Source organism: Juglans regia, chromosome 11, assembly GCF_001411555.2.
Source record: "Juglans regia cultivar Chandler chromosome 11, Walnut 2.0, whole genome shotgun sequence".
NCBI lineage: Eukaryota > Viridiplantae > Streptophyta > Magnoliopsida > Fagales > Juglandaceae > Juglans > Juglans regia.
In genome coordinates, this window is record NC_049911.1 from 23,277,286 (window position 1) to 23,302,159 (window position 24,874).

The 24,874-nt window shown below is 36.1% G+C and overlaps 3 protein-coding genes across 4 annotated transcripts; all 3 read right to left on the reverse strand.

The window, feature by feature from the left end:
* Positions 1-150: 150 nt before the first annotated feature.
* Positions 151-2,117, reverse strand: LOC109020217 (protein SLOW WALKER 1-like). The gene has a single exon (XM_019002640.2). It carries the CDS (start codon positions 1,917-1,919, stop codon positions 348-350), a length of 1,572 nt encoding a protein of 523 aa, XP_018858185.1. The 5' UTR covers positions 1,920-2,117; the 3' UTR covers positions 151-347.
* A 1,375-nt stretch (positions 2,118-3,492) lies between these two features.
* Positions 3,493-14,139, reverse strand: LOC109007684 (sister-chromatid cohesion protein 3). Of its 2 annotated transcripts, none has more exons than XM_035695642.1 (22): positions 13,846-14,139; positions 13,535-13,757; positions 12,257-12,369; positions 11,922-12,014; positions 11,584-11,747; positions 11,255-11,491; positions 11,022-11,166; positions 10,743-10,921; positions 10,473-10,618; positions 10,259-10,386; positions 9,296-9,469; positions 8,726-8,887; positions 8,434-8,634; positions 8,200-8,358; positions 7,919-8,122; positions 7,609-7,753; positions 6,775-6,881; positions 6,501-6,638; positions 5,708-5,973; positions 5,289-5,413; positions 4,662-4,952; positions 3,493-3,912 (listed from the first exon to the last, which is right to left on the reverse strand). In XM_035695642.1, the coding sequence occupies exons 1-22, from the start codon at positions 13,891-13,893 to the stop codon at positions 3,899-3,901; spliced, it is 3,462 nt and encodes a 1,153-aa protein (XP_035551535.1). In that variant the 5' UTR covers positions 13,894-14,139; the 3' UTR covers positions 3,493-3,898. The 2 variants fall into 2 exon arrangements, with proteins under 2 accessions (XP_035551535.1, XP_035551537.1); XM_035695644.1 differs by having other exon boundaries at positions 8,221-8,358; positions 13,846-14,138.
* A 4,499-nt stretch (positions 14,140-18,638) lies between these two features.
* LOC109007692 (NPL4-like protein 1) lies at positions 18,639-23,065 on the reverse strand. The gene is made up of 2 exons (XM_018987468.2): positions 21,851-23,065; positions 18,639-19,248 (listed from the first exon to the last, which is right to left on the reverse strand). The coding sequence occupies exons 1-2, from the start codon at positions 22,829-22,831 to the stop codon at positions 18,997-18,999; spliced, it is 1,233 nt and encodes a 410-aa protein (XP_018843013.2). The 5' UTR covers positions 22,832-23,065; the 3' UTR covers positions 18,639-18,996.
* Positions 23,066-24,874: the final 1,809 nt, after the last annotated feature.

A 24,874-nucleotide genomic window follows, 5' to 3' on the forward strand; every position in this document is an offset into this window, starting at 1 on the left:
TTTCTCATAAAATAGGTCTTTTACTCCGTACATAAAATTGTAAATGCATGTAGTATTACTCATAGTAAAAATACACCACCAATTATTATGTTGTACATTCTGAGATCATAGAAGAACACAACCTAAATGGTATCGAATAACAATGTCAAATGAAAAAGTACGACTTTGATATAATAAATCTTAACAAGTAACTAAAGTTCCTCATAAAATTGAAAAGAAAACACAGTAAATTCTCATGAAACAAAATTGCAGAACTTTCAGTTGGCATGAAAACAAAGCTGTAAGCAGATAAATAAATAATACAGCTACATCATAAAACAGGGAAATGCAATATAAGTGTCATGTTTTCATCTCCTCCCAGCTATCCTCAACAAAGGAGAAATGATGCCCTGTATCTCTTGCAATGAGTGTTGTATCCGTATCTCCTCCTCAACAGACCGCTTAAGGTTTCTAATTTGATCCTTTAAGGCCTCAGAACCTCTAATATCTTCAATCCGCATTTCAAGCACCTTCTTCGTCAACCCCATCAACAAACCAGAGTATCTTGGCACCGTTGTGTACTTATGCAAGAACATCAACAACAATCCAAGCTCCTCATTGTCCAAATTCTCAACACATTTGAGCAATTTCCTCCTAGCCACCAATTCCTCCATCACTGCAACCACGTTCTCTGGATTCTTGCCGTCTAACACCGACACCAAAGCCTCCTTATGCCTAAACTTCTTAAGCAACTTATCATGCTCTGCCAACTTCAGCTTTTTTGGCCTCATTACCACATAATCCCCCTCCTTTGGCTTCTCCCCCTGCCCTCTCTGAAAATAGCGAAAATACGAAGGCCTCATAACCCTTCTCTCCTCCTGCCCTAAACTCCAAAAACTCCTTACACCACTCTCCACATTCTCCTCCTTTGTTTTCTTCTTCCCAACGTACAGTACCCCATTAGAACTACCAATCACTCGCATCCCACAATCTGGCGAAAACCCAATTGACATAAGTGGTGCCGGGAACCGCATGGAATGTGTGATTTTCATCCTACCATAATCAAAAACTTTCATATACCCATCCAATCCCACACTCAAAACCCTATTCTCCCTCCCCTCTTCTCCACTCTCCTTCCCAGCTCTCCCTACACAAATGGAAGTAACTGTCTTGGTATGACTCTCCATTGAAAAAACCAGTCTCCCACCGCCAATCAAATCCCATATCTTAACCGAATTCCCACCTGCCGTAGCAACTAGCCCCCCAGAAGGCAAAAATATCACATCCTCAACGGGTTTTCCATGGTTCACCTCCAAAACAGATTTGGAATCGGCTACTCTCACATCCCATAGCTTAACCGTATGATCATATGATCCAGTCACACACAATTCATGACTAACAGGTGAAAAATCACCACTACGTACATAATCCTTATGTCCCTGAAGCTCTAATATTGGTGTCTCGGTGGCGACATCCCAGTACTTAACGAGGGCATCGTCGCCGCCAGAGACCAAATGGAGCTTATCATGAACTGGGTATTTGACAAAACGCACCGGGCGTGTGTGGGACCGGAGTTTACGCAGTGGGGTCCGGGTTTTGACATCGAAAATTTTAATTAGTCCGGAGAGATCCGAGGCGGCAATCAAGAGGCCGTCACAGCGAAAGGAGGCGGAGGAAACGACGTCGGAGAAAGAGGAGATAGTGGAGGAGGGAGAGAGCGTCTGTGGGCTGAAGAGGGTAAGCGAGGTCGAGTAGGTGGCGGCGAAGGGGTGTGGAGTCGTGGGAGAGAAGGTGAGGGAGGTGACAGAGGAGATGAGGTTTGGGATTTGGTGGGTTTTGAAGGAGGACCAGTACTTGGACTCTGGGGTTTGCTTGGGGGTTCTGGGTTTGGGTTTGAGCTTGGGTTTCACAGGTTTAAAGCTTGAACTTGGTTCCGCCATTGAAGGAGGGTTGTGGAAGCTCAGAAAAGTTGCGCTAGGGTTTTTAGGCACGGGAACTGGCCGTAGGTGGCTGTGAGGGTTGGTTGGGTGCGGCGGCTTGAAGAGAGAAGTGGAAGGGAAGCTGTCTAGGGTTAGAAGGAGAAGACGTTGGAGTGTTCTGTAAAGACGCCTGTACGTTGCGGGACTGTTTTTGAAGGAAAAACTCTAAAGGCAGGCGTCGTCCGCTAACCCGGCGGAGTGACGCGAACTACTTCTTACGTAGAATTAAACGCACCGTTTGGATTAAATAAAACGGTGCGTTTCCATACACTTTACAAAGCGATTTTTTTATCTATCGAACGGTGCGTTTTGTATCTCTCTCCCAGAGTACCAGTTTCCTTCTCCCCTTCTACTTCTCCCAGTTTCCCTTCTCCCCTTCTCTTCTCCTTCTCCTTCCATACGAAACCCATTGCATTTTCTGAAGATTTCTAAGAAGAGGTCGTGCGTCATTTCTGAAAAGGGTTGCTTCCATGAGTTGCCGTGTCTTTCGGTTTCCAATGTTCCACGAGGAAAATGTCGTGCTCGACTGCTTTCCCATGTCTTTCAAATGACCACCGCCCCAACCCCAACGAAATAAAGGAAATGGAACGGACTCTTCTCAAAGATCAAAAGAGAGGGAACAACAGAGCTTTTTCGGGTTTTTTTTATTTCATTTTGTTAACGATCCTGGGGGCTGATATACAAACTACCGGTTCGAGAGAGTCCTAGGTAACTCACTACTCCATCTCAGTCCATTTCTTCAATGGGTTGCTGTGTTTGAGGGTTTTTTGTGCCTTTCATCTATCTTTTCCATTTTCCTTCCCTGTTTATCTCATGGATTGTTTATCTCAGTCCATATCTACAAAATCTATCATCAATATATGCAACTCAAATGAGGCACCAAAGTTGTTCGATGAAATGCTCGAACGAGGATTTTTTATGGATGTTTCAGCATATAATAGACCAAATAAAAGGATGGCCCTCTACTTTCAGTGACTCCGTTCAAAATGCCGATCTGAGAGAGTGAGAGAGAGAAAGAGTACTAGCCGACAGTGATTCTCAAATTTCAAAGAGAGGAAGAGATCTGAGAATTTTCTTCGAAGAGGTCGTGCGTTAGTCTTTTAACGAGTAATTTGCCAGTGTAGAACTAAACATCCATGACTATTTTTAGATAGGTTATTCGATTTTCCAATATGGGTCAGGTTACACTAAGAGCTTGATTGAAAAAAATTTCCATTGCAAAATTATTATCTCATCTACTCTCCAAACATCACTCAAACATAAATACTTCCAAACTAATCATTCTAAATTTCCTAAACTTTCAAATAAAAAATAAAAACAATTCAATTTTTTCAAATTTTCAAACAAAAATAATATTAAAAAACTATATTCTAACAATATTTTAACTCTATAATTTTTTTATTTAACTTTTTCCCTTTCATTTTTCCAAACCCCATAAAACATCAAGTTTTTCTTACGTTTACTGAATTACGATCTGCGGTTCTGTTCACATCAACCAGTTTCTGGCATGAGCCATCATTGACAAGGCAAAACGTACACCCAAACCAACTGAGCTTACTTCCATAATAAAGCTACAAGAATCTACTACATCCATGGGATCATGTTTCAATTGTTTCATACCAGATTAAGGCCAATGCTGATGGAGAGAGTTAAAGAGGAGCGAGCGAAAGCCGTAAACTAGAATTGAGATTATCCTTGAAGATAAGACATATTGGACATGTCACATGACCTATACTCCACACATTTTTCCTCGTCTGGTTTTCACAACATAAAACAAAACAAAGAAAGAGAAGAGCTGCTTCAAGGCTTGGAAATATGGGGTAGTCCGTCTTTCCCAGAAATATCGGCTTTGCATTTGATCAACACTTTAATTAGAGATTACTTGGACCAATGCTGCCGTAGCTTGTATAAACAAGTTGCAAACTGAAGTGTTCTAGTCACTAGCTGGAGGCCCCTGCTCAATGAAAAGATCAAATAGTCAAACAGAAAAAACTAAATATGATCAGCACAAATTCTCTCAATTCAGAAACAATACATGAGATTTTGATAAAGTTAAAAGCGTAAACTACATTCCTTGTAGCACTCAGGAAAAAGAGGGATCACAAAAAGCAATATTCTTCAATCGCTAACTAATTTAAAGGGCTAGCCATTGCAATTGAAAAGTCAATATTCTTCAGTTGACTAACTATTTATCAGAGGTAATTTATTCAAGCAGAGAAGATATCATGATGTAGGATGGTTGCTCCATTTTATCATTAGCCAACCATGATGAAATTTTTGTACTTCGAGTGCGCATTTTGAGCTCTGTAATGAGATTTTTATTACTTATCAAGAAAAAAACAAAAAAAACAAGGCACTAAGTTCTCATAAACATCAGGTTTAATATTAATAGACAAAATGCATATCAGTGGTTACATTTTTTTTATAGGTAAACAAACAAGAAGTTTAATTTATAAGAAGCGTATCAGTGGTGACATATTACCAACCAGGCTACCATTTTGCTCAGGCGGTACCTTAGTCTAACAGTAGTGCACCTTGAATGTGTGCTGACTGAATAATCATAAGTTGCAAACAGAAAAGCAAAACCTCCTCTCAAAGTGAAAAATGTACACCAAAGTTTGAACCACTTTTTTCTTAGCCAATGAACGCACAAAAAAAAAAAAAAAAAAAGCATATTCAGCAGAGGACAAAATGATTTCATACCTGATGTCGCTGCAGCTACATTATCTCTTGCTCTTCCAGAATCTCCTGTCCTTGTCCGGCCTTTGTTTTCCTCTTTTGAAAGTCTCAAAGATCTCAACTTGGATGATGGCCTAACTGAACGTATCAAAGGAGCATCTTCCTCTTCCTCTTCATCTTGAGCATCTTCTCGGTCGGATGCACTAATTGAATCCTCTTCACTTGAACTGTGCTCATCAAAAAGTCTCTTTCCCTCTATATTACGCCGCTTAGGGGGACGACCCCTGCGCCTTACAGTGGCCCCTTCTTTCTCCTCTGCAAATCAATATATTAGTCTCACCCTCATAACTCTCAAAGGTAAAAGATATATACACAACGATCAATAGGTTTAAATGATTACTTAATAACTTAAAAATAAACAAGTGTTTGCATGTGAGAGAGAGAGAGAGAGAGAGAGAGGGGGGGGGGGGGGGAGAAGAACCAAGAATAATGATAAATAAGAAAACAGCTTAATGAGATGCTTATTTTTTACCACTACGAAAAAGAATTGCTTATTGTTTAGCAAAAGGAAAGTTTTTTAAAGTAACAGTTATTGAGCAAACGAGAAGTTACCCACTTTAGATCTAGAGGGAAGCATTGAAAGTATGGTACCTTGAAAACCTTCATTCTTTGCATACTTCTCTCGTAAACTGTCAACAAATGTGTGGTAGGGGCGCCAGCCACTGGGATCTTCATCTGTATTTACATTCTCTGTACGTTTTTGGACATCCTTGATACTGTTTGCATAGCAATTAGTGTTAAAGTGTGTCATATTGGAACTTTAATCTGAAATTATATTAGATTCCTACATAAAAAAAAAAAAAAAAAAACAGAGAGAAGAAGAGAAAAATGTTATTCGTTATCCTTTTAACCATCATCCTCTCAACATCCCTTAATGTAACATTAAATGATTGGTAGACGAGTGAAATATAACAAATAATTTTTCAATCATTTAATGTCACATCATGAAATGATAAGAACAATGAATAAAAGGATGATGAGTAGCATTACTCAGAAACAAATACTCTTACATGTCGAGCACATCAGGTGTAGGAAGTTTGGATACAAAATGGAGGACAGCGCCTTCCAAAAATGACAACTGCTTCGGAGCATCTACAAAAGCATATTCAATACCGTCCTTGACAATTTTTAGGATGTCTGATCTATGCTTATTCCGAGCAGTGCCCATGAATGTTCCAGACAGCCGAGTAGCCAGCTCTTTACATTCGAGAAAAGACTTGCTAGTCAAGGGTTCGTCCTTACTTAAGGAAAGTTCCGCCATATACCGATGGAAAGCCTGTTCGAATCCAGAATAGGATGCTTTTAATAGTACTTAAAATAGCAGATCCATAATAGGATCCTTTCAATATTATCTAAATAACTAAAACCACGTAGACTACATAAATTAGAGGAAGGAACACTAACTTTCCCATAACCTAACTAAATCCCAAAAAAGTTATCTGTACATCATCTCAAAGCAAGAAGTCCAGAGGGACTTGTGGCACCATTTTAACTTTGCTCATAACTTACCTCAAATCACAATAAAAAACTGATAAAAATTGAAGCTGAAAATAAAAAATACTGAAGCTAACGATTCAGAGGAGAGCATGAGATGAAAGGCAAAACTAGAAAAATCATAGCACAAACTAAATCTCCTTTAGTATTTTCTCCATGAATCTCATTTTTATGGATCAACATGCTAAGAAAATGCAAGAAAGTCCCATTTTCATTGACCAAGTAAATTAAGACTATCTGTGCATTAGAACATATTAGTTGGCATCTTAGATTAGATGAAATTCCTCGACCCAAAGTCATTAGTCTCACCCTTTTCAGTGCTTCAAGAAAGATACTGGAAAGGTCATGATCTTTTTTCTTTAGAACAGTGATCAGATGCTTAACAATTTCTGCCACACCCGTTCCATGCATAACGAAATGAGATATAATCTCAGGACCGAGATACTCCTGCATTAATAATTGACAGCTCGGGATCACACAGATATCATACATGCTGAGAAAAAATGTCAACAGGTTTATCCTAAGTGTGACAAATAATCATACTCAAAAGACAAAACAGAGGACACAACAGAACCATGTTCACCTTAGGAACTGCATCACCAGCAACCAACTTTGCAGCAGCAATCATGACTGCATCTCTATTTGTCTCCTCAACATACTCTTTGTTCACCTCTTCATCTTCTGTCTCGTCTGTAAGAAATGTGCAGGAATAAGAATCTAGATTTCAAAACATGGAAATCCAAATAAGTACAGCAGGGAACAAAGCTGGTAATCGTATCTTCTAAGTATCAACCTTGATCAAATTATTAAGTCCATAACTGTTGTCGAGTCTAGAACCCAAACACAAACAAGAAGCAGTACACTAGAAGTATCAAAATTCCTGATGATACCAGTTTTTTAACAAAATGTTCAATTCAATTACAAACCAGCAAATGAGCATTTAATTAGGATGAGATAAACTATGATAAGGCACCACTTTATCGAGATTGATAGGACATCACTCATTTTCTCATGTATCAATGGTTTTATAAAAATTTAAACTATTCAATAAATTAAGATAACATTAAGACAGTCCAACCTGAAAAATAAAAATTTCAAAAAGATGAAATTCAGTGTTTCCATAAAATTAACGATGTACTTTTGACCCATACATGTAATGCCATTGATTGTTCAAATCTCAGGAAAAATGCAAAAGACTCTCACCTACATTGTTTTTAGATCTATTCCTTATCAAAATAGAAAATGAAAACCATCCCAAAAAGATCTATTTGAATGTATTGTATCAATAAACAATCCCACAAAAATATGTAAAAACGAGTGACAGCATAGCCTTTCAATCTTGATGTGATCTATCATAGTTATTCCAATCATAGCAACATATAACTAGCAAAAAGAGGAAGCAAAAATGTTGAGTCACCTGAAATGTTCAGCTGTTGTTCACAAAGTTTCCAGAACTTTTGAAGAATAGAAGCCTCAGGACAATATCCTAGTCTTTCCAGCTTCGTAGAAGAGTAATTTGTCTTTCTAAACAAAAACCATGCTTCGGCAAGTATAGTACAAACCTTGGGCACACCATACATTTAATTAGACCAAAATTGGGGCTTGCCAAAAAATCCCTTACAATTTTTTTTTAATATAGGTAAAAGTAAATTTTATTGAAATAAGGATAAATATTTTAACTGAGCTGTGGTTTGACATTGATAAAATCAAAGCAATAAAATGCTCACCCTGCAACCTAGCAGATTTCCATTCCTACCCACTTTCTCCCCTTCAGCGAAGGTGTTGAGAAAGTACTGAAGTTGCTCAAAAAAGGTAGTGCGTTTAGATAGTAGAGAAGACAAAGATGCTTCAGAGACAGTTTCGCTATTTACAATGGAGTGCAGACACCACGCCAAATGCAAATACATGTTCAGAAGAAGAAAACTGACAACCTGGGCCAGCATTAGCAGCAAATGATTATATATAAATGTAATAAAGTGAGTAAGAGAAACAAATGTCTGATTCTTACGCAAGCTAAGACTTGACACACCTCATCTTCCATATTTCTAAACCTAGTGAGAACCATGACAATATCATCATATAAGCTCTCAATCGGCACGGCCCTTGACAATTGAAGCTCATACAACCTTTTCAAATTTACAAGAAGTGAATATTCATCGTCACCATCCTGCAGGGCTGAAACATATCACATTTTACCCACCACAAATCAAGGAAAAAAAGAATGATTATTGCTGAAGCATACCGCTACTTCTTTGATTGCAGCTTTAAGTTTAGCAATAAGTTCATCCTCCAGTTCCTTTAATTTATTACGAGCAAAATCCTGCAGCTCCCCTTGACTCTCAGTGGAGCAAAAGCTAATAGCCCTCACACAAGATCTCAGTGCCTCCTTCTCACCATGCTTAAAAAATGCCTCTTTCATAAGCTGAAGGACATTTTTAAAATTCTGAAAGGTAAAGCCTGTAAGCTTTTGCTTTGAATTTTAAGTTGTACAAATATCAAAAAAACCAGCAGGCACAAGAAATTCTGTGGCCCACCTGCTCCTGTCTCTTTAAGGAATAAAGCTCAAGATTCATTTGTAAAATAATCTCAACTAGTGATGGCATTTTTGCTCTGTCTGCCACAAATTTGCGTAAGAGCAATGGATAGTTCTTCATCATGGCAACAGTAATATCCCGTCTGTTGTTTTCAAATATTTCCTGACAATTGAAATAGCAGTAATTCAGAACGGTGTCCTAATATAAGGTGTCCATGATAAACTGCATAAACTGAATTTCCAAAAGAAAACCAGTTTATTTAGTTCAATTTTTATTGACGTGGAACTTCACCAGTTTATTTAGTTCAATTTTTACTGACGTGGAACTTCACCCAGGAAGACCCACCTCTAGAGAGTAAGCCCAAAAACACAAATCCGCTTGTCATAATCGTGTATCAAAACCAATTTACTTTCTTAATAACACCTGATTATACAAAAAAATGGATATTTTGATACAAAACATGCTGGATTCTACTATAGTGCACAAAACATATTTAGAGCTGGCAATATGAAAAAGGTATATAAAGGTATTTGAGCAAAACAGGAACAAAATGCATGAGGAATTACACACTTTTTGAGCTTTAGGGTAATATTGCTTCCGATTATCAGTAGCAGGGACAATCCTCTCTCCAACAGCCTTTTTGACAGACGCACAAAGAAGCCGAACCAAGTTTGTTGCATCCTCATCAGTAAGCTCAATCAATGGATTCTCATCCAAGAGAATGGAGACAATACACTTCCAATCCTGCAAGTGAAAAATCAACTACCATTATAAAGTGACCCAAAAAATTCAAGAGAAAGTTAATACTATTAGAACATTTCATTATAAATCTAATCTAATTTATTATATACTGCACCACAACAGTATCTTCTCCAAGTTCCACTCCAGAAATTTATTGAATAGAAATGCAACATAGAAAGTAACGCGCAGCTTAAAGGTGACCCAACCCCAACTGTCACAAGTTTAACACGCTGACCAAAACCATAACCCTCTGAGAATAAAAGTTGACCAACCCAAGTGGCTCTGCATCCCAGTTGGACAAGTTGGTTCAGCTATAACTTCCAGCAGATCCTACATACATTGTGATCCCTAATGCTTCAAATATAATGTACAAATTAAATTTGAAATTACTCAACTAGGTATACATGAAAAACCAACATAAAGTTGTTTGGAAAAAAATATAAAGTTACAGTATAAAAGAGAATTTTGTTTTTGAAAAAACACCAAAGCAGAAGAAAATATAAATGAAATCCATTAGAGCTACTTCAAATTTGGGACGTAAAACTGCATTAATTCAATGTCATCCTTGTTGCATGGTATGCTCAAAAAAAGAAGCTTGGTTCTAAACTTGCAATAAATTTTTAATGCAACTGAAGTTTGGGATCAAAGTACAGCCATGCCAAAATAGAAATATCAATGCCTACCCAACTGCATGTCAAGTAAAGTCAGCAAATCCTGACCCAGTCAGGTTGGCAAATCACACTCTCCTACCCAGCCCACCAATAGCCTACAATGTGAGTCATAAAAACATACCTTCATAGCCTTCATATACTCCCAAACATCATCGATGACATAAATGCTTAAAATTGGATCTGTTGAAAATTCTCTCAGAATTTGCAGCATTCTGCCAAGATGGACCTCTGAAGAACTGCTATCATCGCCTAGAATGAAAACAGTAGTCATCACAGTGATAGTTGATAGAATCATAGCATACACATGAAACTAGAGAATCAAGGAAGACTTAAACCTTTTAAATCAGACTGGGAAGTACTAAACTTTTGAGCAATCAGATGATCATAAACTAATGCTCCTATGGCATGCCTGATTTCCGGTGGATCATCAATCAGTAAATCATAGAGAGGACCCAAGTCATCATCTGGTATAAGTTGATGTCTGCAACAGATAGCAGCAAATTCTCAGTGCATAAGTTTTGCATAAACAGTCACCAAGGGGAAAAAATGATTTATTGTTTATTGTTAACATTGAGTTTTTCAAAAGTTTGATCGACAAGTATCACCTTAGTAGTTGCTTTACAAGTCCTATGGCACAAACAGCCACAGAAACATCAATGTCATCAGCAAGCTCAATCATCCGATTAGAAAATCTTTCAGTGAATAGACTAAGAGTCGGCACATTATCATCCGCCTCATAAAGATTTTGCAATGCAAGGACAGAAGCTTTTCTCACCCCAGCATTCTTCAGATTAAAGCAGATAAAAATAAGCAAAATAAGATTTCTCTAGCATACCAGGAGAATCAAATATTATATTGAAATTAATTTACAACTTTTAACTTACTTTATCATTCAGTGTCCACCCTAGATACTTTAAGTACAAATCTTGCAAGAACAGTGAAGGGTATGACAAAATCCATGCCCCAAGTGACTGTATGCATGATGTTCGAATGTTTGGGTCAATGTCTCGGTAACGATGGACAAATAACCTTGAAAAGGGAAGACAAACAAGTTAGGAAGACTTTAATAATACCTGCACCACTGCAGATAAATACATTTCATTGATTCCGATCCTACCCAGTGAATATTTTGCGCATCATCTCCTCTAAAACTGTTATGTTTTCATGAGTCATTGAGAACCTTTTATTTAGAGACTCCACACGAGGCCCCTCAGTCCGTTTCTTCTTTTCAGCATCCAACTGTCTACGAGTAGTTTCACGTTGTGAACCAAGCATTTTAGCCACAGTTATGAAGGATGTGACAAGTTGGAGACCCATCAAAGAAGCAACTTGACGGTAGACTCTTGGAGGAGTGCTGCATGGAAATAAAAGCCAGGGAAACACTAGAGTAAGCTACTTGGAAATTTTAGCATTTAAAATAAAACCATAAAATCACTAAGAACTTACCAAGATAGTGCGATTATATAGTCCATGCACTTGTCAAACAAAACCTGATCAAATAATGGCCCATGTTGACTCTCACGAATCAAATTGTCCCAGAATAATTCAAGATTGTCTTTAAAGTTCTTATACTCCTTCCTTTTCGAATTTTGATAATCTTCAACTTCTCCCTAAGATTCCAGAGCAGTCAAGCTAAAACTATGGGCAAAAGATCTTGATGCATGAATGTTAATCATTTGGTTATCACATCGGATTCTAGTAAAAAAAATATTTGAAGATATAAATAAATGAAAGAGTATAAAAAGGAAACAAGAAATAGCAATAATACGGTAAGGTTAGGATACCCTTCTAGCAAGATTGACAAGAGCAACCACAACATCATCGACATCTGTCTCATCCAAGTACTCTCCCTTGATATAGTACTTAGCTCCACATGCCTGAAAAAGTATAAATTTTACGAATTACAAGACCGAAATATGTTAGTCAAGTCAATAAGGTTAAATGCTCTAATTAATTAGAGACGTGTCCTAATGAATTAGAAAATTCCAACGCACTTCTCTGTTTTAAATTTCTCTGAAAATATTATTTCAGACCCTGAGTCATATAGCATTTACAAATTCTATCACTTCAATATTTCTCTTCTTGATCATAGAGTTGCTTAAAGAAAGCTTCCAGATACCTCAAACAGCATCATCAGGAGTTCAACCATTGCAGGTTTTGGATCCTTTTCATATTGCTCAACCCAAAGCTTTACCACTTGAGGAATAAGTTTGCCATTACCTTTGATGACCTCTGCATAAAAAACCGCCAAAATCAACTCAACTTGTCAATATGCATAACCTGGGTCCCAAACAAGAAAAGATTACTGCTCACTAAACATATAATGGACACTAATAGAATAATCAGCAACTTAAATAAATTTTAGAAAGAATATGATAGCAATACATACGAGAGGTGAATCTATGGAGACAACTCTGAAAGTTGAAGCCCACATCAGTTAAAACAAGACAAGGTAGGATCCTTATGGTATATAGTTTTGATACAATGCAATAAATAGTTTAATGCATGGAGAACAATCAGAGTAAAGTTGTTCTACCATCACGATAGGTTTCAAATGTGCAATGATCAACAAAGAGAAGTCTCTGGGGATTTTATGATTTGCATGTACCGAAATCGTTTTAGCACAATTAACATTATAATCCTGTAGAATCATGCTTCTAATTAGAAGTTCTTCCCTGTACTTGTCATAAACTATAAGGACCAGGGTGGTGCCACTTGGCCCAAGGGTCATTGGCGTAATTATTGTAAACTTACTACATCTAAAAAGAATCTTGTGTTTCCAGGCACAGGCATGTGGGTCCAAGTCTTGAGAGCGGTCACTTCATGCAAAAATAATGCCTGAAAGGTAAGATAGTACCCAAAGCCCCCTACCCAGATAACCCGCTTAACTGGGACTCAATAACTGATGACCCTAGTAACGAAGAGCCACAGTACTTGCAGAAAATACATCCAAGCTACTCCTCTTCAATGATCTTCTGCAGTCATGGACGCACCCCTTCGTGAACCAACACAGCCGCAATAGCGCTATAATTGGCAAAAAAACCACTGGCAGGATAAGTTATTTTCAACTTAGCAGTAATGAAGACCAGTGCTAGCATAGCAATTCAACTTATTTCCCACTGACGGTCACACGTAGTCGTAAGAAGCAAATTTAATTGTACACTGGAAGAGTAGAGAAAAAACGTACACTGGAAGCTCCCATTGAAGAGCGGCCAAAAAAAAATTGTAATAACTGAAGATATCGATTCTATATAAACGTTTGCAACCTACCGATAAAAAAAATATAAACGTTTGCAACCCTAACGGTACATCTTTTGAAGCATTATCCATGTATCAAAGCTATGAGTATAAAAATTTATTTTTAGTCTCAAAATTGTAAATTATGTCCAAGCATTACCAATTAAGCTCTGGTCGGTGGCTTTGAAAGCCAGGGCCGAAGTTCCATCGGAGGCACGATTACGCTTAGTCTTAGGAGGAGCGTCCTCGAAATCATCTTCGGGAGAACTCTCTCTGTCCACCTGGTCACTTGCTTCGCTGGCCCGGTCACGGTTCTCGGCACCAGTACCATTTGCCTTACTGGGTCGGTTCTCAGTAGTTTGAACCTGAGCCCTAGTCCTTTTCTGCTTACTCAAAAAACAATTAGATCAAATTGCATAATGAGAGAAAGAGAGAGCGAGAGAGAGAGAGAGAAATGGAAATGAAACTCACGGAGCGGCGAGTAGAGGTTTCGGACGGTGGAGCAGGGTCCTCCTCCATGACTTTTTCAAGTGTTTCTGGCCAGAAGATTAACCCTAGAAATCTACACGCACGCACGCACGAAGAGGTTGGGGTTGAGGGACGAGGGTGAAATTTAGCACACAGAGAGAGAGAGAGAGAGAGAGAGAGAGAGAGAGAGGAATGGGGAAATCTCCCGCCAAAGGAAAAGCTAGGGATCCATGGCCAGATTTTAACTAGAGAAATGCTTCTCCTCTTCGTTGTCGGGTCGCAATTCAATATTCGTAATTTTAATATTCATTTAACGACTTTCCTTTTTTCCATTTCACTCCTCTCTCTCTCTCTCTCTCTCTCTCACAACGGAGAGCAGCCTGTTTGTTTTCATATGTTGAAATTAAGTTAAATAATTATTATTAAAATATTATTTTTATTTTAAATTTAAAAAAATTAAATTATTTATTTTATTTTATATATAAATTTAAAAAAATTATAATAATTAAATTAAATAAGATGTAAGAGTGTGCAATCGAACCGAATTTTTTCTAATCCGATCCAAAACAGAAATCTAGACGTTTTTAGTTTCAAAACGACGGTGTTTTCGCTAAAGGAAACAAAGCCATTTTATTTGCTGATTCTGTGATTCAAACTATTCTCTAAACTCTGATTGAAGTAGAGTTTGACATGCTTGAGTTCTTGAAAATATAATGGCTGGTTATGTGTTTCTCTTGGTTGTTGTGAAGTCTTCATCTGCATGCAAATACTACTTGTTTTGTATGGGAAATATGAAAGGGAGGTGGACTATCTTGCTACCAAACGCAGACAAGACGTGAAGAGTTTGTACAGGAAGTTTGATTCAGTGTAATACGTAGTATTATGCATGTGTTAGTTTAATTAGTTGTGATGTATTATTATTTATTTTATTTTTTGTAAATTGATATTTTGCATATATAAATAATAATGTAATATGTAGTATGGATGCATTGTGTGTGTTGATGTATTATTATTTATTTTGTATAAAAAATAATAATAAACATAAAGACCTATAAAAAAAAGCCTTTTAAATTTGTTAAAAAGAATTAAACATGACATCCGATTTTTTTTTTTTTTAGAAAAAAGTACTATAAAAATATTTTAAAAATATCTTTTAAAAAAAAAAGGTACCCAGATATCTAGATTTATGTCCAAAAAAGATAGAAAAACCCAAATATCCCGTTACAACTTGGATATCCGGGTTCACATCCCGTTACCATCTGGATTATTTTCAGATTTATCTTGATGAGTGGATAACCATCCAGTTTTTAAAATTCAGATACGGATCTGGTTATGATCAGATATCTGGATCCATATACAGTTCTATATCTCTAATGAGATGAGATTAATTAAGAAAAATTGTGAAAATAAATGAAGTCGCTGAAAATTATAAAACAATTTGTCCATATTTTTGCATCATTTTGCGGTTTAAGATATTTTAAATTGATCTGAGCTCTAAATACTAAAATAATCTCTCCATTCAATTCCATCAAATTTATAATGACATAACTAATAATAAAATGACATTAGACATATATACAGTTAGAATGATAAAAATAGTTAAGAATGCATTAAAAAAGCATGTCACATTAATATAAAATACAAAATAAGTTTTAGAAAATAAAACTAATTCACGTTTTAAAAGAATGCATTAAAATAAAAAAAAAGAGACATGTTACGTCATCTTAATCATGTTTATCCGTACCCTCAATAGTTAATGGATGGTGCCATGCATTGCGATGAATAAGCTTTGTGTGTGATACATGACCTACTTTAGAGCAATGGTATTGGCCTATGTAAGAGCATTAGTAGTGGGCTCAATAAACTTTAGCTAAAATTTAACTAAGAAATCTACTTTTACAAATCTAGCTAATCACTTTTCAATAATATCAAATAACAGGCTCAACAAATCTTTCACTATTCTATTAAAATATTAATTTTAAACTTTTTATTTATTTTAATTCAAATTGTAATTTGAATTTCTCCAACGGTTATATTTTTTAACAGCTATATTTTTTCAACGACTATATTTTACACTTAGCTATGGGTGAGTAAAAAATGCGGTACTGCATCTTGGCCATGGAAAAAAAAAATTTTCGATGAATACTGAAATAAAGTTTAGAAACGTTGAAGATTGGGTTAAAGATTAAAGGCAACAGATTATTTTTCCAAAAACAACTTTTTCCTTGCTTACCTGGGTCGAAGATTGGGTTGAGTTGAAGATTGAAGACGTCTTGCTATTGCGTCAAGCCTTTTTTTTTTTTTTTTTTTTGCAATCTTGGGTTTTCTTCAAGCTACGTTTTTGGAATAGAGTTGTCCGAAATTCTTTTCTCTTTTTCATCTACTGCGCGGGAGAGATAAGCAGCGAGAATGAATATTTTAGTCAAAAATAATATTTGACTAGCCTAATTTGGCTCAATAAATTTAGCCAGCCCGTTCATCCAAAGCTAAAATTACTGTACATTTAGCTAGCCCATTACTACACTTTATTTTACACTTTAGTTATTCTTTGGCTAAAATTTGATTTTAGCTAGCCCATTACTAGTGCTCTAAGTCTCTAATCAAATTTTGGTTAATTTTTATTAAAGTGATTTGTATTGGAGTAGTCAAAACTCAACTCTACTTTTAAGCTACAATAAAGTCATTTATTTCTCCAAATTTAATCCGCTACCATTCATATTCAAAACAATATTTGACTTCAAAAATATTTCCAAAACCAATTTGGCTAGAAGAAAGGTTGGAAAAAATTATAAATGTGATTGTTGCGTGTAAGAATAGTTTATAAAATATGTTTGTTGGATAATTAGATTAAGGAAAAAATAGTTAAAAAATAATAATTTTAAGTAAAAATTAAATTATTAATTAATATATGGAGTGTATTTGTAAAATATAAAAAAATTAAAAATTATTATTAAAATATATAATATTATATTATTATTTTGACTTTAGAATAGATAGTCCAATGTAGACTAGTTTCTTCAATGACTTTGACTTTAGCCAAAACATTAACTTTTAACCAAAATTTAGACATAAAGTCCTAGATGGAGTGACCGTCACCTGTTCTCAAAATGGAGCCTAATTTAACACCAAATAATATATTTTCTTTCTAAATATAAGGACATAAACCAGTGTAAATTAGGGGTGACAATATGTCACACGATCTATGAATCTAACATAAACACGATACAAAATTAGCATGTTTGGATTTGATATAAATGTGTTCAGGTCAAAACGGGTTAACTCGTTAAGACACGATTAATAAGCAAGTCAATAATGTGTTAATCTGCATAACTCGAAATCAACCCGCAATATCTCATTTAAATTTTATTTTATTTTAAAATTTCAAATTTATTATTATTGAATTGCAATATTGGTATTTCTCAATATGCTTATTGTAAGAGATTTTTCCCCCTGTCTTAGTGGACATGAGAATGGCAACTAAGGGAATAAGAAGCAAAAGCCCATCCCGGAACTCGTAGACTCTTCAACCTGGCCGCACATGTAGACTTACTTGGATGAAATCTCCATGAGGGAGCGTACTACAAGGGGGATGTGACTCGCCGACCCGGAGACCCCTCAAACAGTATCCAACCCTTGAGTGCCTGTTCGCATAATGGGCAAAGAGTATAGGGGGACTCTCGAATCTCTGACATGGAAGACATCGACGAACCACTAAAGATGATAGCGGGGTGAGGCAAATGGCACCACTACCTGAGTTATACGCCACATTAATGATGTCGTCGCAAAGCTACAACGCATTAAAAGACTCTGACAAAAAGAACAATACGAAAGACACGGATTCCATGAGGGCAAACACGATCTATTCCCTCCAAACTCCTGGTATAAATAGCAACTCACAGGTATGAGAAACTCTCTTTGATCTCTATACTCTCTCATTTATTTACAAACTTTCAAGAGGCTTTACTGACTCTGGCATTGAAGACTCCCTAGCCTTAAGGCCACCCTCTCCCAGTTGTCTTATTCTCTATTTTCGCAGGCCCAATTCTGAAAACCTAAGTTGCTGGAACTTAGTCTAAAGGCATACAAAATACTACGTTAACACTTACGTTTTTATTTTTAAGATTATAATTTTAGACCTATGCTCATATTTGTTATTTGTTAGGTTTGTAATATTGATTTTATTAAAAGTTAAGATTAGAAAATATTGATATTTGTTGTTATTAGATAATCTTATTGTTTTTTAGATATTGTCACTATTAATAAATATTAATTTTAACTTTTATGTGAAATATATTAATCATGTCAAATAAGTAATATAGATTAATTCAATTCATTTACATAAAACTGATTGAAACATACCGTGTCATTTTAACTAATTTTTAATTAATTATTAAACGTATCAAAATAAATAACATTGTGATCCCAGTTATTTAAGTGAATCGTGCTAGAATTTAGAAGTTTGACCTGCTGAACTTAACTAATCATATTCAGATTGATCCATAGGCAAATGTATATGACTTGACACGACCACGGACACGACTCTAAACCCAGCGAAGGCATAGATAAATAGCAATACTCTCAACTGATGGAGAAGGATAATAAATAACGAATCTCACCTCTTTCGTATCTTTAACCACCAAGATTTGGACCCGTGACCACTCCACCCACAAACCAAAACCTCAAGGTGAAACATCAAATATTTAGAAGGATGAAAGGAACCCCAAACAGTGCAGTACTTCTGGCTGCTCGATTGCAATCTCACAACTATAGGTGTCATCAAGTAACCATGTAGAACAGAAGTTAAGCCATAGAATTCATACTATAATTTCACATCTAAACATAAGATGATACATAGTTTACTTGCAGTCGGTCGTAACACCACAACACATCCAACCATAAATCTCAGCTCCTTCCACCAAACATAAATATCCGGAGGATCCAGCGCAATCATAATTCTGATACAACCTTGAACTGCCAATGCATGGATCCATTTTATAACTAAGACAGTGCACGAACAACTTTGGAGGAATGCATTACGCTAGAAAGCAATAGAGATTTCTTAAGAGCACCTATTCAAATTGAGCATAAATAAATGTCCATAAACATCCTAAATGAAAATGTGTGTGTCAGATCTCAAAGGAGACACAACTAACATTAAGAACTGGCCAAGGACTCGATTAGGAGCTGGTAACCTTCTGGAACAGCTGTCTGTCTCTGCACACACTCAGCCAGTGCGGGAACATCAGAGCTGAGATCCAAAAATCTGGCCAGTAAAAACAGTAAATGAAAATCTGATATGCGCTTCACAAATGGAAGACTCTTTGTGCGGTCCAGATGATTCTTCAGCGCCCTCATGGTCACAGGGGTATTCCGGTTCTCAACAGGAAATGTTGATGTGAGTGGACCCTGCTTTGCAACAAAAGTGCACATTATTTCCACAGTATAACCCTTGAAATAGAGAAGTAAGTGAACAGGGATCTTATACTAAAAAAAGAAAAAAAAAATGTTAAGGGCCTTGGAATTTATGTATAGCATGTTCTGCACATAAACTAGATCAGCTAAAAAATATATAGTTGAATATGATTGTGTTATAATAGCAATAAGGTCCACCTAGTAAATGGCTCTCATCCACATGTACCTGTATGCCGTACATGTTCAGGTCAGTGAGTAGTTCAAAGTGTAAATGGCATGATGATGGATTCTTCAAACCTCTATAAATACCTCATTGCTGAATTCCTACACCTAGAATGATCAACATTGCAGTGAAAGCAAGAACACGCTAAAGCATCCTTATTTTTATTAGTAGAAAACCACGAACGTGCTAAAACATCCTACCATTGTACACCTTATTAAATATAAATGGAATTATGAACAACCAACAAAAGTAATCCAGCAGCAAGCTTGAGAACAAATGACGACTCAGACTTTCATTGAATAAAAGGCCAAAATGAAACCAAAAGTTAAGAAAACAAATATGATTCTTTTTGTGGGCAAAATTAGCAAAGATTTAAAAACAACAGGCATTTAGGTAATGATGGCTGTCCAACTCCACTCATTCTACGAGGCAATATGCAATCTGAGGTAGACAACATGCACAAGGGGGATGTGAGCAACTGAGCATCATACGTCCAAAAAAGGAACATTTTAATACTTGATGCCCAATGCTTGATGCCGTAAGTGTTGAGAGCATTTTAATACTTTAAAGTTTAAGCCATTGGATGTCAGAGGGTTCATCTTGCCAGGGTCACAAATCATAAGACCAGACCTATCAGTAAAATAATGACAGTACTGTTTCTTCAAAAATAGATATCTATAAAATACACGCATTTTTTCACTTCACCTTTAATAAATAGACTGAACAACAGAACAAAGTTACTGAAGCATAAATCAACAGAAAGACGAAGCTTCTGAAAATTCACCCAAGTAGCATAGACAAGAAACTATAAGCAAAAAGGTTAACTCAATCTAATGTTTGACCAGGACCAGGTCAGAGTTTTAAAAGTCATAATGCTTTGTCAAAGTTGTAGCTGACAAAACACAACAAAGCACACGCACGCGCCCACACCCACACATGCATGGATGTATGTATGTATGTATGTACTTGAGAAGTAAGATAAGTTTTATTAATAATGCAAGAAGCACAATCCAAGTACACATGAAGAATACATCAGATACACCTAACTAGAGAATATGATGAACGAACACGTTAGAAGTTCCTAACATGTTGGTGAAAAAACTTGGAGAGTGGAGAATGATAAAGAGTTTAAAGACGAGAATCGGAGTGGATGAATAAAGGGTTTTTCTTCTGTAAAACAATAAAGATAAAACCCCGAGGGGGGGGGGGTGCCAAAACTAAATTCCATTCTTGTTTCAAGAGCTCGAGAGTTGAGATCATAGATAGCCAAAAACCCAGATTGTGAATAACAAATGTAGTTGTAGGCATGCTTGTTGCATGGAGGTTCTTTAAGTTGCAAAGCACATGCCATATTCACTAACAAAGGCCTAGCCTAGCCTAGTAATAAGAGGTACTACAAGCCATATAATTGGCCATGGGTCAGCAATCTATCAAGTCCTTGCTATCAAAGACATCGTGTGTGAGAATCTTTCTGGCAACAGTCTTTATTCTAAATCTGAGTATGCAAGTGCACTGTCAAAAAATGGGAGCTGAAAATATGTAGTTTCGAAATGACAAGTTTTTGCCATACTTTATTTGATTGTTTGTTTTCTCAAAAAGGGAGAGTAGAAAAAGTAACTAATCTACAAATTTTTTGTTGACAGTCAACTAATCCATAAAAAATTGCAACTAATGATCCATAGCCCATACGTATCACAAAGATATATTAACCTGTAAATACATCATCAACAACAATACATTTATGCTAAGTAAGGACTATAACCTAGCTTATAGTCCAGATTACACCTAAGTGAAAATGAGGGCAACCTTAATCATTTAGTTCTTCATTCCTCAACCTCAAATTTTCTTCCGTTAAATTTTTCATCCCTTCATTTTCAGGTAAGTGGTAAAGTTTTTTTTTTACAAGTACTCCCCATGCCTCTCTTCAAAACTAAAGGGAAGTGTTTAACTTTATCATGATGCCGTAACCTCAACAATCAACCTATCTGCCCTATCAAAGCCCTGATCGTGGTAAAGCTTACAATTGGTATACTTTCTATAAATAGCTAAAAAAAGATTTAGAAACAAATCAGTTTTTTTTTTTTTTAATCACATGAGACTCTGATAAAAACAAAACAAATCAGATTTAAAAATAAAACTTTTTTATCCTAAATAGCATCCCAATACTTATTTTGATACGTTACATGAGACTGTTAATAGTTAATGAGGGAGAAGCCCCAGTAATCTGGAAATTCATGGGAAAGTAGAAAAAGAAGACTCAACACTGTTATGAAACACTGTCCAATAATAACAATTCAATATAAACAAAGCAAACCCAATAACATGAACTGAGCACCCCTACTACGCAAGTAAAAGACAGAGCAATAGTCATACCTGGTGATCGAAGATCTTAACCACCACCAAGAAAAAATCATTGTCAACCTCCCTTGTATCCTTCACTCCAACCACTACATCCTTTTTCATCTTCGACAGCTTGGGATCGGCGTCCTGGGCGATCTCGGTCTCGAACCACCCTTCCTTGAACAACCTAATACACGTATCACTCATCTGAAACGCCTCGAAATGCACATCAGCCGCACCTTCCTCATTCACCTCGAGTTTCACCACGGCCGTGACCCACTCCTTCAGCCCACTCTCGGCGTGAAACTCCGCCGCCTGAAGCACCTCTCTGTTCGACAAAGTGTAGTCCTTCTTGTCCTGACTGATCGTCTGCGTGAATATGAACCCGACCTTCGTCATTCCCAACCCAACCGCAATCGCTTCCACAAACTTTTCCTCATCTGGGTTTCTCAGAATCGCCAAATTCTCCTCGGTACCTAGCTGTGGCGGCTCGTAGATGAAATCCACTTCAACTTTCCCTTCATCCGAGACAGTGCCGTACATGAACCCGGCACGTTTGACGGCGAACGCGAGCGTATCGTTGACGTAGTGCTGGAACCCGTTGGCACAGTCGCGGTCGAAGGAGACGAGCTCGCAATGCGGGTTCTCCTGGCGCGTGACCCGCATCTGCTTCGCGATGAGGTCGTCCATGGTCATCTTGCGGCCGAAGGAACCGGCGGGGTGGAAGGTTGGGCCGGAAACAGTGCGCTCCCCATCGTAGGTGAGGAAAACAATGGAGCCGTGGGAGAGATTGAGAGCAGAGAGAAGGGTAGAAGGGTTGGACATGTCGGTGAATTTGATAAGATCGGCGGGGGTTTTGGCCAAGAGGAGATTCTGATTGGTTGAGAGGGTCTGGTTTTGGACGGGGATTTGAAGCTGGGATTGGATTAGGGTTTTGAGTTGGGAGACTGTAATTTGTGGGCTGTCGATAGAAACTCGCTCCAAGCCGTCGCGGCTTCGGACTCTGAGCATCATATTTGAAGAACTGAACTGAGAAGAAATCAGAAACAGGAATAGAAACAACAGAATTGCTTGAAATCGCAGGCTTTCACGGTGGTTTTAGGTTGGAGTTCGATTATAAAGGATGGATGGTTCCGTTGGGGAGTGGAATACAATTCTGGAATCTGCTTTCTTGAGGAAGGGGAAGAGGAAAAGAATACAGGGTTTGGTGGGCAGAATCATATGGAAACTATCTATGGGAGGAGTTTGATTAGGATCGTATCGTTACTGTCGTGTATGAAACCATCTCTTATTGGACTGGGCCTTCTCTCACAGAACAGGCCCATTTAAAGTCTGCATGTAACCAACCCACGTACGCATCAAACAAAATCAACCACGGGCATTAGCATTTAGCAGTGACCTAATCGTTGTTTAACTAAAATTTGATTAAAGACCTAATTTGAGAAATGAGATCAGATAATATGAGATGAGAATTATATAAATAGTGATAAGATAGTTTGTAAATAATAGTGAGATAGTTTGAATTGAGTATTTTTTAGATTTTAGAAAAAGAGAAAGAAAAAGTTGAATAAAAAATATTATACAATTAAAATATTATAAAAATTTAGTTTTATAATATTATTTTTATTTAGAGATTTGAAAATGTTGAAATTATTTTTTATTTGAAAGTTTGAAAAAATTGTAATGATTAGTTTGAAAAAGTTGTAATAATTAGTTTGAAAATTTTGTATTTAAATTATGTTTGAGAATAAAATCAGATGAAATGAAATAAGATCAGATCATAATTTTGTACCTCATCTAAGACCCCAAACAAGTCCTAAAAAATTCACTTTTTCTAATTTAGCTAGTAACTTTTATTAATATCAAATAACAAATTCTTAATTTATCACTATTCTATTAAAATATTAATTTTAGTATTTTTATTTATTTTAATTCTAATGATAATTAGAATATTTATTCATTATTAAACAAATAAATATTAATTTTCTAACATTCATATTATTCTAATAATATAATTTTCTAACTATCTTTTTTTACAACGATCATATTCTTCTAATGAATATATTTTTTTAATGATCAAATCATTTCAACAGTTATATTCTTCCAACGAATATATTTTACCGATGGTTATATTCTTTCACTATAAAATATAAAACTTCAACAACAATTTTATTCACTTCAATTAATTGTTATCTGTGACATCTTTTTTTTATCATTTTCTCATGTATCGTTTGCTTTTTCACAATAATGAAATCCAATGGCAAGAAGTATACTTGTAAAGAACAGAAAAATCAGCAGAAAAGCCAGGAGATTTTTTCACGCATAAGGCTTTACAGAATGCTAGCCGTCACTACATGGCACTTGAATAACCAGCAGATTTTTTTACCCATTAGGCTTTCCATTTTTTTACTCATTTTTGTGCTAGTTTCACTGGCTAGATTTGGCCAGCTGAATTCATTCAAGCTAGTTTTATTGAGTTTTAGGTGTATTTTCAGTTAGCTAGCTAAATTTTGGCTAAATTTTACATATAACTAGCTCACTACAAGTGTTCTAAGAGCACGAGTAATGATCTCAATAAATTTTGACCAAAATTTGATTAGAAAATTTATTTTTATAAATTTAACTAACCACTTTTTAACACTATTAAATAATAGACTCAACAAATCTATCACTATTCTATTAAAATATTGATTTTGAGCTTATTATTTTTTTAAAATTTTAATTGTAATTTGAATATTTATTCGTTATTAACAAATCACACATTAATTTTTTAACGTTCATATTATTTTAACAGATAAAATTTTCTAGCGGTCTTTTTTTTACAACGATCATATTTTTTCAATTGATATATAGTTGTATTAAAGTTTATGATCGTATTAAAGTTTTTAGGACAAAATGCTCATGAAAAAAAGCAATCAACTCTAACCAAAACTTCATACGAAAAGTAATAAGAAATTGAATAGAAGAATAAGATACTGGGAAAACACCAACCCACGGGCACAAACCAACTAGAGCTTCATACGACAAGTAATAGCACGTGGGATGCGAATTTTTTTT